At 55.4% G+C, this 14,241-nt stretch overlaps 1 protein-coding gene across 1 annotated transcript; it reads left to right on the top strand.

The window, feature by feature from the left end:
• Positions 1-5,316: 5,316 nt before the first annotated feature.
• Positions 5,317-8,028, top strand: B0T26DRAFT_634122 (uncharacterized protein; the record flags this gene model as incomplete). The annotated part of the gene is made up of 3 exons (XM_060436597.1): positions 5,317-5,562; positions 5,973-7,668; positions 7,790-8,028. 3 exons carry the CDS (start codon positions 5,317-5,319, stop codon positions 8,026-8,028), a joined length of 2,181 nt encoding a protein of 726 aa, XP_060303072.1.
• Between the last annotated feature and the right edge of the window lie 6,213 nt (positions 8,029-14,241).

Below are 14,241 nucleotides of genomic sequence, written 5' to 3'. Positions count from 1 at the left end.
GTAAAAAGACTCTCCAGCCATGCTCAGTACCAGACCGCCATTCCTGCATTATCATGAGCAGATCATACGCTGCCTGCGGCCGGCTTGCGTAATCGGAAACAACAGCCCCCGGCACTCGCTACTCGCCACGAAAGAGATATCTCGCGAATGTATTCAAACAAGGAGCGAGAGGAAACACACGAGGAAAGACCCGATTAGCGAATAACAAGACCTACCTTGGCCAGGTCGGTCGGCCCCGAACTGTCGAGAGCGAGAGAGGAACGCGTAACCACCCAGACAAACAGAAAGAAGGCGCGGCCGTGCTCTATCCTGCCATTGCCCAGGAGGATTCGTGGGGGGAACAAACAAGCAGACCCGGCTGCAGAAGATAGATATGCAATCACACCGCAGAACAACGGACAGACTGACTCGGCGACTGAGTGGCTTACTTACTGACTTACTCCCGCTTCCGAGAACATCAACAAGGAAGAGGAGAAGGAGCCGCGACGGCAAAGGACCTCCCTTAACAGACAGCAGTCATCGGCATACGACTTTGCCTGAGGATGGGTGACATTGAACAACGCCAGATATAGCCCGGCCGGCGTACAGAAGAAACACTGACCGAGCAGGTCGAAACACTATACACCCACGCACAGAGATAGACACCTCCAGAGCCCCCGGGAGGACCTAACCGGTGTGGAATGTCAAGGGATCCCAGTCCACCTTGTTTCTTTTTCTTGTTTTTTGTTTCCGCTTTTTTTTGCATTTTGCATTTTGCATTTTGCATGTGTATGTGTGTATGCATTGCAGAAAGTACAGGTGACAAGGAAAGATACCAGAGATGAAAAACCGGACAAGCCGAGAGAAGAGATTTTTTTTCGTCGGCAAATCTCCAAGCAGCCGGGGGGGATCCCTTCAATGAATAACTCTCAGCTTAATAGCAAATAGATTAGATATATGAGGATGGATTCTGTGACGGGAGTATACCTGCCTGCCCCCTAGCAGGCGCAGATGACTGAGACAGGGTCCCGAACCGCACGAAAACACAGAACACTAAGAGGCAGACACCTCGGCGGCCAAGGATCACGACATGTGGCGCCTGGTAGCCTGGGCCTCGGCCTGGGGAAGAAACAAGGGCGAGAGGAGCGGGTTCGCCTAGACCTTCTTGCTCTACTTAGGGAGCCAAGCCGGAGTTCACTCCGCTCCTACTGGGGACGCCCCACCGGCACCACCTCCTCTCGTCTGTCTCTGTAGAAAAGGGGGAGGAGTACGTAAAGTGTGCTGCCGTCTCCCCGGCCGGATGGAGATGATGCCAATTGGTTTCCCTAGATAGGTAGACGGCCAGGGATTCCTTGCCTGCCCGGGCTTGTCGGTAAGTCAGTCAGTCAGTCAGTCAGTCAGTCAGACCGCTACGTCGGTCGGTTCTTTTGGCCTTCTGTCATCTGTCGATCGCTAGCAGTACATACGTAAGCAGTCCGTCGGGCATGTTTGGTGTTTGTGGCGTGTCTGTATGTATGTGTGTGTTTCTTTTGCCTGCCGGTTTTGCCTGCCTCCCTGCCTGCCATTTGGCTCGGCTCTCGGCCACCTCGGCCATCTCGACAGTGTTTTCTTTCGTCTCTCACGAATAGGGACGTGCCCCAAGGTAGTAGACAGGTTAGCCAACTCTTTGTCTATTTCCCTGCCTGCTGCATCCCGGGATCCTACCAATCTCTATTTCCATCTCAGGGTATAACGGGAGCAAAGGAAAAAGGAAAAAAGGAAAGGGGCACGCGGGTGTTGCCGTCGTCGAGTCCGGCCACACAGCCAACAAGCTACTTAGTATATAGCTAGCATAACGGTTCCGTATAGCAAAGGGAGGTATCCTATGGTCGGCGGTAGGGGCGGGCATGCCCCGTTACGTCTTCGACGTGCGCGTTAATTTTTGTTGCAAGTACACGTAGGGAGCCCCCCTCTCGGCAACCAAATCATGGCCGAGATCTCTGCCATGGCTGCCGGCCCATGCTTTTTTTTCGTGCCTCGGGTATACCCAGACATCCGCGACGCAGCGCATCTCGGGCCTCGTAAGGCAGCCCCAGGGGTCAAGTATAGTCGAGGGGAGAGGGCACGGACGACGAGGGATTTGGAACGATGGAAGGATTTCATGGGGCAAGACAGTGAGTGGGCCCATGCATTTTCCGTCCTTTTGCATTCACACCCGCTGTGGTTGTGGTTGTGGTTCTGCCTCTGCCTCTGGTTCTGGCCCCCCCCCAGCAGTCGTCATGACTGCCGAGATTCATGCCGCGGTTCATGCCCCGAAGGTGATCTGAGGCCAAAGACGGATATGACAGAAAGAAAAAAAACTTTTCACCTTCCGCAAAAACCCCCACCCTCCCGAAGGAGCGGCGACGGCCATAGTACGCGGTACTAATCAGTGTCATTCATTCGCTTTTCGAGGGGCGAGGTGACAGTTTCCTGCCCCGTTTGTTGACTATTTTTCATCTCTCCTGGCCGTGCCCTCTGTCTACACTAGTGCGCCCTTTTGCTTTTCGTCAAAGGCCTGTCCCTTTGACCGTCCCATCATGACCCTGGTCTTCTACTTAGTTTGAACGGGAAGGTTCCAGATAAGGCATGTAGCTCAAAGCATCCTTCAGGGCCAGGCAACACGCCTCCTTGTCGCAGTGCAGCCAGCCACGCGGAAGTGGCGACGGCACCACACACATGGGAAAGAATACATGCTCTCCCGCAAGTGGCGTGGCTTAATTTCGGCCCATTCTCTTCTGCCTGCACAGCAAACGCTTCATTTCCATCTCACTGGTCGGCCTCATATGACATTTGACGATACTGACTAGGCAGGAAACGAGGTGTGCTTTGAGGGCGCCGACTGCGTCTCGTCCTTTCACGTGTCAAAAGCCAGGACGGGGCGGGTGCGGTGCAGGCAGCAGAGCGGATGTTGCGGCTGTGTGATGGACTGTCAAGCCTTCTGTGGTTGCGATTTGGCGTCTGCACGTCGGTTGTTGGTTTCAAGAGAGGGAGGCGGCTGTCAGGAGGCCCGAGCTGAGGGCCCTCGAGGCCCATTCCGTGGCAGGAACAAGCGCAAGCTAATTACTCCTTCGACCCTCAGGCCAATGATTGGCATATGGCTGCATCATTTTCCTGAGCCCCGCATCTGTCGACATTATCCTTGCCGGAAGCCAAGAGACTGGGCTTTTGCCATGTATGCAACTCTCACCACTCACCATCATCAGCAGTCTCTTGCCACTTCGGGCCACGGGCTAGAACAACAAATAGGCCTGGCCAAATTATGCCCATTCTCGTCAATAGACCATAGCCCATAGACCATGGCCCATGGCCCATAGTCATACCCTCAATCTAATACCCGAGGTACCCCATAGGCGGGGGCCCCGGTCACCCAGGATGGATGGAGCGGAACCTGGAAGTCGGTCAGAGAGATGGTTATGGGCCTGCGAGCGACGGGTGCGGGCGCGGGCGTGGGCGGACACGGACACGGGGGCTCGAAATCCCTTCCCGACATGAGCACCTAGCCAGTATATGCAGGCAGCATGGGATTGGGTGCGGGAGTCTGCCAGGTTTTGGAGGTAGGTTGCGCATAACGGCCGCAAGGCGGGCCAGTCACTTGTCCGAGGGGATAGTCCCAGAGCCCCTCCTGTGTCGACGGCCCAGACTGCTGATGTGTGTACTGCGTATAGTAATACACATGTCGTGCGTGGGATGTGGGATGATGTTAGGTTGCTGAGTGAACGGATGGATGGCTGGCAGTGTGTCCCACTCCCGGCTCAACCTCACCGACCGACCGCGCTCCAAGGACCCGCCACCCGACCCATGCCATGTGTTGGGTGCTTTTGAAGTTTGCGGTGCGGTGCGGCCAAAGGGAGGCATCCCTCACCCCCCCCCCGCAGATTCGCCTGTCGAGACGCAACGGCGCGGCTCAGCCCTGCAGGAGGCCCAGCCTTATTTCCAACTTGTTAGACTAGGGAAGTCGGTCGTCGGAGTCAGAATGGCGCGACCCCTCCTCGAGTCCTCATGCCTCACCGCTCGCGGCCATTGGCAATTTGTCAATTGTGTCAATCTTGCCAATCTATAACTCTTTCAACTCAAGTACAAAGCCCAGTGGTTGCGTGCAAGACAATGTACTGTGCGAGTGACATAGGAGCCTCCCCTGCGAAAGGGGGTGATCGTCTCGGGTGGGCGATCTTCAAACACGCAAACAGCTTGAAGGCAATGAGGGGTCGGCCGAGGTGAAGCAGAATTTCCAAATCCATTTTCAGTTTCTTGCATCCAAAAATACGACTAAGGTAGACGCCAAAAATCGAGGTCAAATCGGAAACTACCACGAACCTACTACCAGGCAAATGAGGCTTGGAGGAAGAAAGAACAAGGAACCGACTGAGTCAATGATTGGCGGGACACTTTCGCAACGCCGTTTCAACTGCAGTGTGAGTGTAAACCCTAAAAAGTTGGCGGCTTGCATCGTGCCTTCTATCGAGTGCGGAATTAATTTTGGAAAACGTACGACATGATGCCAATATCTGAAGTCAGGTCAGTTTGTACCTTCCCCGTAGTATCAGTTTTGCTGCATCTCGAAATCGTATAAACCCCAACCCCCCCCTCGGATGAAGATCCAGCCAAGAATTCAAGCCGTGGGTGACTGATTGTCGACTTGTTCAACGGCTGCCGCGATGCACTCTGCACCTGTACTCCATAGCTAGTAGTCAGTGCATCCAGAGAGCCCAGATGTCCAGACTCTGCACAAAGCCTGAACCGGGTCCAACGGTGCACACAATGGAGACATATTGCACATACACACGTGGAGCGTGGAGCAATGGCAATGGATGGAAAGGTCAGTGTCGCAATGCTAGGTTTTCACGTCTCGGCCTCTTTGTCAGTCAAGGTCGAGAACGATTCGCCGGCTGCTTGCCACATAAACCTTGGGTCCCACCACACACCCAGAGGGCTTCCTCGGACCAATCAGGTGTTGCGCTGGTCACGCCCAGCCCCGCAGTTAGCCGTTCAAATTCTTCGGTTCCCCGCTCTCTCGCCCAAAAGCCATTGCCATGGGCGCTGGCTGCCGCTGGAGCAGAAGAGGGGACAAGGTCAGGGCGGGGGTGGGACACCTGGCCCTTGGCTGGAAGGGCACCAGTCCGTAAATCGGCTTTTTCTCCTCCAAAACTCCCTCATCGCAATCGCGAGACCGGACCACCCAACGAGCATCCTGCCGCGGCGATCAGCCTATCTGACTGCCTCCGTGCCGTCCCGGGCATTGGGAGCCACTAGACCCTTCCGCCGCCTTCGCCGCCCCCACCCCGCCCTCGCTGCCCTCGCCCTCGGCCCTCTAGGCCCATGGAGAGCCCCGAGTTTACCGCCGCCATGCGGAGCCACGGCTCCAATGGAGGAGGAGCTGGAGGCGGCCCCAAGCGCAAGCGCAGCCTCCTCGACAGCAGCCCGGGCAGCGCCCCCGACCACGACCGCCACCACGACGACGACCTCGACCACGATCTCGATGACCGCGACGATGACTCGCCCGAGACCAAAGGCCGCCGCCTCCCCGGCGTCAAGCGCGCGTGCAACGAGTGCCGCCAGCAAAAGGTGTGTGGGGTTGACTCATAGCTATCTCAGTCCCAGCCCAGCCCAGTCCAGTCATACACAACGCGCAACATGCATTCACATTTCCTTCGCCATTCGTCATCAACCATTCATTCCCTAGGCTAGGTGTCCGGGTGCTTGTCTCTCTTCTGCTGATGGCAACTACCCAAAAGAGAGCCTGGCGCCCACCGTGCACGACATTTCCTGCCCTGCCCTGCCTTGGCCTGCCTGACCTGACGTTGCCTGGCCGGACCGGACCTGACCTGACCTGACCTGACCTGCCACAATGGCTGCCGCTACTTGCTACCACCATTGTTACTGCCATGGGGATGCTCTAGGACCAAGTGCTAACATGCTTCGCGTCGTGGTCGGTGGCTGCACCGCCGTCCACTACGCCGCCCCCCTCATTCTAGCTACGATGTGATGTCGTACAAGACCCCTTTCGCAGCTGCTCCCGCTGCAACCGCCTCACCCTAGAGTGTAAGATCGAGTCTAATTTCAAGCGCGTCGGCAAGCGCTCCAAGCATGCCGAGATGGAAAAGGAGATTGAAAAACTGCGCCGCTCCGTCCAGGCCGCCAAGGCACAGGGCTTCATCGTGGACGACATCGACGACGACCCCATACACTCGCAGCTGCAGTCACCCGTCGTCAACAGCCAGTACTCACACACACGAAACCCCTCGCTCATGGGCTCCGACGAGGCCGTGTCGTCGCTGCTTCACCTGAAACGCGGCGGCTCGTACAACTTGCCGCGCATCGTCCGCGAGCTCGAGGACTTCCGCCTCACCGAGGACGACGAGCGGGAGCTGTTCAGCCAGTTCTTCACCTTTTACCACCCCTTCCTGCCTTTCCTCAACCCCGCCCAGACCCCTGACCAGTACTACCAACAGCACGCCCTGCTTTACTGGGCCATCATAGCTGTTGCCAGCCGCCGCTTCACCCAGGACCCCGCCTGTCTAACCAAGCTGTCGGGGCCCCTGACCAGGCTGCTCTGGACCACGGTGGGCGACGTGCCTCAGAGCTATTGCGCAGTCAAGGCCCTGTGCCTGCTCTGCGCCTGGCCCCTGCCCACGAGCACGTCAACGTCGGACCCCACCCACATCCTCTGCGGGGTCATGATGAAGACGGCCACGGGCATCGGCCTGCACCGGCCCAATCACATCAACGACTTTTCCCGGTTTCCCGTAGAGCTCAATAAGGATGGCCTGCACGATCGCATCAAGACGTGGGCAGTGTGCAACATTGTCGCCCAGACCATCGGCACCGGCTACGGCCAGCCCGCCTCGACGCTTTACGACTGGACCCTCGCCGTCCGCCCCGGCGACTCGGGCCCCTTTACCCTGGGGCCCGAGCTCGAGGCTAGGCTGCAGATAGAGCGCTTCTGCGACAAGGTGTCTAAGGAGATGTACAGCAACGCCAGCGATCCCCGCGGCGTTGCCGGCGACGAGCACCGCGCCATGCTTACGCGCGTCTACCGCCGCGAATATAACGAGCTGCAGGCGTCCATCTTGTCGCAGGACCTGTCGCCCGTCATCAACCTCCACTTGAAGGCGGCCGGCCTGCATTTGCGCCTGGCCGGCTTCTTCGACTCGAGCAATACGCCCGGCTACGTAGACGACCTGATGGGCCTGTGGCGCGCCACGGCCGGCTTCCTCGACTACATTCTGGATGTCGATCCCATGTGCCCCGATATATTCCAGTACCAGTTCCGCGACCAGTTCCTGGTTAAGTACGCCACCAACTACATGCAGCAGATGCTGGTCGCGGCCGGATTTGCATTGCTCAAGCTTCTGAGGTCCTTCTTCTCCAAGTACATCGATTTCGAGCGCGGCCGTGACCTTTTCCACAGGACCATCCGGGCCATCAGGACAACCAGCGTGGTGCAAAACGACCTCTACTGGAGGTTGGCCGAGCTGATGGTCCAGATCTGGAACGGCGCCCGCCTTGAGGGCACCCAGCCACCGTTCCACCCGGCTGACGACATGGGAATCGACGTTGACGATAGTCTCCAGCTGAAAGTGCGGTGCCGACACAGCATGAGCCTCGTCTTCGACTCGATTTGGCATTGGAGGGAAGAGTACCAAGCCAGAGGCCGAGGTACACTGGACGGTAAGTTGCCATCAAACGCTTGATTTGCCCTGTTACCCCAGAGACGTCTGCATGCTAAGACAACAAACCTTGGTAGCCCTCAAGCAACCTACAAATCCTGATTCAGCTAATGAATCATCAGCTTCTTCGACTCATTTGGACAGCACCTTGGCGCCCCCGTCCCACGGGATCCCGGCCGCTCTCAGCATGGCGACTTCCAATGGTGCATTGACTCCAAATGCGCTAGGAGGCCCGCCGGCCTCTCTCCTAAGCCTCAGCTACCCAGACAACGGATATGATGTTTGGGACCCGCAACACTGGATGTTGGATGGCCTACTAGACTTCAACTACACATTTGTCCCGCCTATCGAGGGTGCTTAGGATGTGCTCATCTAGACGGAACGAATGAGGGACTACGGTTGGCCACACAACACAGTGCGGAAACGAACGTGACGCCATCATGCTCATGGACCCTTCTACCCCACTTTATATAGGTCACACGCAAGATTATGACAGCATTTGCTCGAGCGAGTATGTTTACTTGCGACTTTTTATTTTTTTTTCTTCTTTTTCTCTAGGAATACCCCATGGTGCGCGTGATATCCAAGGTCAGGCTGGGGCTGGGTGGTTCTGGGGGTGTGAGAAACAAAACAAAGGGGTGAGGTTAGCTTCTGGAGATCTCTGGGAAAAGAAACATTGGTGATTGCGTGTGCAGATGACAACCAACGACGGAATCTGGGAGATTGTCAACCAAAGCAGGGTTTTCGGTTTCATTTTTGTCCACCTGCCATAACAAGTCAGGCCAGACAAGAGGGACAACACGAGCCACACGGCACACAACACGGACTCGAGAGAGGCAAGGGCCAAAAAAAAGGCCGTCTGTCGTAGGGCTGGATCTTGCCCTGCATATTCGGAACCCGGGGTTTTGGGATATCCCTTATTGGGTCATCAGTGGCCATTCTGAGTGAGCGAAGTGAAAACCCCAAAAGAGGAAGCGAATGAAAAACACAAGAAAGAATGTCCCAAAGGAGGCATCCCAAAAGAGAAATCCCGAGAATGCTATTAATAAGCATGCATACACAAGGGAGCAATTGACTCTAAGCTTCCACAGGCGGTGCTGTTCTTGTCTTTGAAACATGTCCTGAGCTATGTGTTCCACGGATCCATCGTTTGTCTTGATCTCTGTGATCGTCGGAATCCCGCAGTCCTCTCTGTTCCCGGGGTCGCCGGCCGGCCAGTTAATCCGGCCCTCATCGTGTTCCATCATCACACGACGGATAGCCCTGTGCCTTGCCTTGCACTCACGCCACCCTGGCCACGCCTCGCCCTTACCACATTCGCCGCCTCGCCTCAACCTACCCTGTCGTTTTTGCTGTTCGACGGAGTAGCCCTGCGGGATTCTGCGTGTTACCTACACTGCTTTTCCCTGGGCGGGCGGGTGACGAAGATGATGAGCTCAGTCCAGGCCCAGGCCCAGGCCTAGGTCACGCCCAGCCCGGGCTAGTCCAGTCTAGTCCAGTCCAGTCTAGTCCAGTCCAGTTCTAGTTCCAGTTCCAGAACCAGTACCAGTTCCAGTTTCCAGTCGACTAGGGTTCGGAACCGGCATTCCGCGTGTTTCTTCTCCAGGTTTTTTGTCTTCTGTTTCCCATCGTTGATGTTTCTTTCACCTCTTTTGCTGAGCCAGAGCGGGGGTGGACCGACCGACCGACCGACTGATTGACTGACTGACTGACTGGGAGGGAGTGGAGCGGACACGGACGGACTTAAACTGTTCGTCTGTGAATCCCGTCGGCCTGCCGGTCGGGATCTGCGGAGTACGGTACCTACAGGGTTGATAATTGATATCTAGGAGTCTGTGTGTACATACATAGTAAGTAGGTAATTTAATGTGTGATAACATCCCCCTCTCCATCTACTATCGTACCTATGCGGAAAAGCCCACTAAATTAAACTTGATAACATGCGCTTGCTTCACTTGCCCCTTGGAGCTCTCTTGTGATGTTACTCTGTCACTGTCACTTTCTATGCCAGTGCCACAGAGCATTCCGCGCATGGCTGCTTGCTGCTTATTACCTGCGCTCTGTCCATCTACGGCCCGGCAAAGTGGGTGGCAATTCAAACAGATCGCGTTCCTGTTAATTCACATTACCTTTGGTCTCTGAGGCTTGTTGAAGGTTGTCTTGTCGTTGTTTTTATTCGTAGGCTTTTCAAAATGTGGCGTTTCCTTTTTGGGTTTAAGTTTGTGGTGCAGGGTTGGTTGAGCTTGCTCTCTACCTTTTGTTTGTTTTCTTTCTTTTTAAGCTTCAGATCTGTCCCCGTCCGTATGCTGCTTGCCCGTTCGATCTTTTAGTTTTCCATTGCCACGTCTCCAGGTCTGTTCAGCTCGTCTGGTTCCACATGTGCGAAGACGCTAAAGAATCCTAAGCAGGTGGTGCTACAGAAACTGAAGTTATCCGCTGGAAGGGGTGGAACATTGGAGGCGTGTGTTTATTATCTATCTCACCTTCGTGCAATTATCCGTGCATGCGAGCGAAGGTGTGGATATGTGATGTGATATTGTTCGAGAAGAAAGGATCCGGGGTTCCTTCCCGCCTCTTTTTTTTTTTGTTTTGTACCTTCGTTTCTTCTCTTCCCCGCGGACCTGGTCTCGAACTGGTCTCAGTTGAGGCAAGAGCGATTACATCTTTTGTTGCCGCGCTGCGAGAGCATGGCATGGAACGGCGGCGGCGAACGGAGAGCGGCGAGCGGTGGCATGCACCATCCAATGGCACGCTCATTTGGCATCCCATGTTATCCATGGATCCTGGCACCGTCGTCGATGCGGCGTTCACAGGCGGCTCAGCCACGTTAAGTTTAACAGCTCCATAGCGTGTCGTTTCAGGATCTAGCCCGGGTCTCCAGCGGGCTGGCTCTCTTCTCGGCGGGTCCCAAGCTAACTTTTTGGCGTGCAGCTGCTGCGCTACTCCACTGCTGCTCCGCGTCCGTCCGCAGACAGGAAAGGGCACAGGACACAAGATGGAAGGAGGGCATGGGTCTGCTTCAGATCTGTGTGTTCCACTGCTGTCCGCTGTGGAAAGAGAGCTAGAAGGAGGCACTAGTCGCGTCGCATCCCGTCCCTCCTCAGAACCGTGCTCGCCATCCCCACGCCAATCGCCAATTATCCCATCCGTCTGTGCCCGAAACAGCATCAGCCCAGCCCAGCCCACCTAGGTTAGTCTAACTCAATCCGGCTCCACCTTTTTCAGCCTGTCCGCATCAGTCCATCTCAGCTTCAAGACGATGGATCCACAACGGTGAGAATTAGTAGTGATAGCCATAGAGAATGAAGAAAAGCTTGTTAATGCTGCTCCTCCTCCTTATCTTCCTATTTGTTTTATTTTATGTCTGTTGGGGCATAACTAGTATAATTAATTCAGCTTCATTTACCAAGTGCCCCGTCTTGGTTCCGAAATTGCTCGGAAGTTATCCTGGAATTAAGAGTCAGTCCCAAACTCCACCATGGAAGCTCCTCCTGCTGTGCTCTCTCTGTGCATCTGCTAGTGCCGTGAGGTGATAGGATGGACGTGATTATTGGGTGACATTTGTCCAGGTTATACCATGTTATTCTGTCCTGGTTTGCTTGTTTTGCTGTGTTGTCCGCTTGTTCCCGTGATTCCGCCCGTCCCGACATGCAAGTCAGGCCTGAAAAAGTGGTCAATGTCTATGAATATCTTTAGACTCCCGTCTATGCAACGGGGGTCATGCGCAGCGCAGCGCAGCACCCGCCAAACCCCGCCAAACCCCAATCCACCGTGCGCAGCGCACCCCATGCTTGCCTATGACGGGTGTTAACACCCGGCGCGCGCGGGCTCGGGCGCGGCATTCTGCGGGGGCCGGACGGGGGAGACTACTACAGAACGGGTGGGCGGGCAGCTGACAACGGGATATCACGATGACTGACGCACGCAGCATGGTTCTCAAACTGCGCACACCATTCATTCTAAACCTTCGAAAGGCGTCTTTCGGAACAAAATTAAGATCAATTTACCTAGACACCCTTCCCGAGAGTGAAATTCAAGCACGCCCCCCCTTTTTACCACCCTTTCCCCCCATTTTCCACCATCCCGTCTGCTGTCTCCATCTCTCCAACCGCGTGCAGTGCAAAGTGACCTGAACTCCCCGGCGGCCCCCCCAGTGGCTCCGCCTGCGCCGCTCCCCGCCTCCTTCTTCCCTGATGCCCTGTTGTCGTTGCCCTGCTGCCCCCTCGCCACCTGCCACCGCCCGCCGTGGACGTGCCTTTCCCGTCCCTGCGTCTAGTGGATTGGATGGCGGGCGATTTGCAGTGCGGATCGTTTGTGTGTGTGCACGTACACGTACATTCGTCAGCCAGCTAGCTCTCAGCCCCCTACTAGTACCACCCACTCTCTTCCTCTTTGTCTTTCCCGAGGTGACACAGCAGGTCCAGACTGCGGGCGCTATCCCATCTTGGCGGGCGAATCTAAGATATCATATGGGGGCCGGTTGGGCTGGGGGGAAATCGAAAGGCTTGGGTTCCATTTCATCGTTTAGGTACAAGACTACTTCGTATTGTACATACATACATACGACATGCACATTCAACCTCCTAAATGGCCGCGAGGAGAGCGCGCGCGTCTTGCCTTGTCCCATTCGGGTCAAGGACAGAATCTCATATATGGCCCTTGTGCATTTGCGCGGGCCGAAGGGCTGGGCACCGTTTACTAGTTCGGCCAAGCCAAGGTAGGGCTAATCCTGCATATGGACCGTGGGCCACTGTGGCTGCGGTATCCGTACTGTACACTCACTACAAAAGCGGGGACACTTGGTCTGGGCGAGGCGCGTGCGCCCAATCTCGCGCGCGCGGCCCGGCACTTGGAGGTGAATGAATGAATGTGAGGAAGGAGCATTTTTCGTCTTTTCTTTCATTCAGCTTCTGTTCTTTCCGCCTGTCTGTCCCTGCGCTGCAGCACGCACTCTCACAGAGTTGCAGTTGAATCAATTTGTATGTCATCGTTCCCTCTTCAGAACCGTGTAAGTGATTGGCTCTCTATTTTCTCCTTTATTGGCAGAGGCGGAGGATTCCCCCACTAAGAAAGAACCGCGAGAGAAAACGAGATATCCGTCTTCAATGGACATAAAAAATATTACGTAGTACATGTAGTAGCATAGCAAACTATTAAAAAGGTTTAAACAAGAACGTGCAAAACACGGCAGAGGAGGCAAATGCTAGCAGCAAAAAAAAGACAGCGGGGTTCCGTTTTCTTGTTCTTCGTGTTCTTCTAGATCGTATTTGCCCCTGCAACTGTGACAGCAGCAATAACCCTAAAAATCCACGCGAGCAATGCCCCTTCCTCTTCGCCTTCCCCTTCCACGCCAACGCCGCCACCCCCCGGTAGATCCTTCCCTTTCGTCCTTCATCCCCTTTGCTGTGCTTATTGCTTGTGAACGGTGCCCCCGACCCGTTGTGGGGATGTCAACAAGTGTGTTTCGTGTCTCCTGCGAGTGGAACTGCCTTGCCACTGTTTGGTGGCCCCCACTACTGCCCTGTGGCTTCTTTTTGACCACCGTACAGTAGTACCATTCAATGCGCGGCAAAAGCCAAGACAAGTGACGTGTGACGAAGTGAAATAGGCGCGGCGAGGCAGAGGCTAGTGTTCAATCGAGGTTTTCACCTTCGCCGTTTACCTTTATCATACATACAGACATAAACACTTACACGTATAGGTGGGTGGAGGTTGTGAGCGATTTTTCAGAACAGAGGCCAGCTATAGGGCTAGGTCAGGCAAGGTTAGGTATGGTGAAGAACGGTAGGGAGGGCCCGGGAACATGCCCCGAGCAGTCAGAACGAGGGTGGCGCCGTTGTGATTCACAACCTGGCTGGCCAGTCGCATCTCTTCTTTCTTCGATTGGGTTATCCGTACGGAGTATGCACAGTACTATTGAAATCAAAGTTTTCCGGTACCTTATCTAGGGCCGGGCTGGCAATGCTATAGTATCCGCCCGCGGGCGCCGGGGAGGGGGAGAGCAGGGGTGCTCCGCGCAATCATGGCAAAGAAAAGGCAGACAAGAAAAGGTTCCGAGATCTTGCGGCAGAAACGAGTGTGTATGGTTTTTTTTTTAAACTTAGGCGGCGATACCACCTGTGCTGTCCCTTCTCCCGTTCTTGTATGGGCTGTCCAATCAGAAGTAAAAAGGGTAGGCGACCCGCGGCACATCCTCCACCTCGCTACCTCAATTTCTCTCAGGCGAATCAGAGGCCGGGCTAGATTTAAGCATCTGTCTCCCATATGCGCGTGTGTGTGCAGGCCGTCTGCCCTACGGCCGTACTGGGTCGGATATGGTGGGCAGCTGATGATGATGGCGTTGGTGCTGTGATACAGAATGCAGAATGCAGGATACCGACGGAGAGAGCGCGCCAGAGTGGAAGAGCCAGCACCAGCGCCAGCCATGGAGCCAGCCAGCCAGCCAGCCAGCCAGCCACCCCATGCCTTGTCCAGCAAGACAAGTGTCTGGACAAGCGCCGCCGCTTGGCACTTAGAGTGGGTGGTTGCTTGTTGGTTGCTGTTGCGGGAACATTTCTCCCCTCACCTTAACGTA

The sequence above is a fragment of the Lasiosphaeria miniovina genome (genome assembly GCF_030549165.1).
Source record: "Lasiosphaeria miniovina strain SMH2392-1A chromosome Unknown B0T26scaffold_1, whole genome shotgun sequence".
NCBI lineage: Eukaryota > Fungi > Ascomycota > Sordariomycetes > Sordariales > Lasiosphaeriaceae > Lasiosphaeria > Lasiosphaeria miniovina.
Note: the sequence above shows the minus strand (reverse complement) of the source record. Positions and strands in the feature narration are given on the sequence as shown.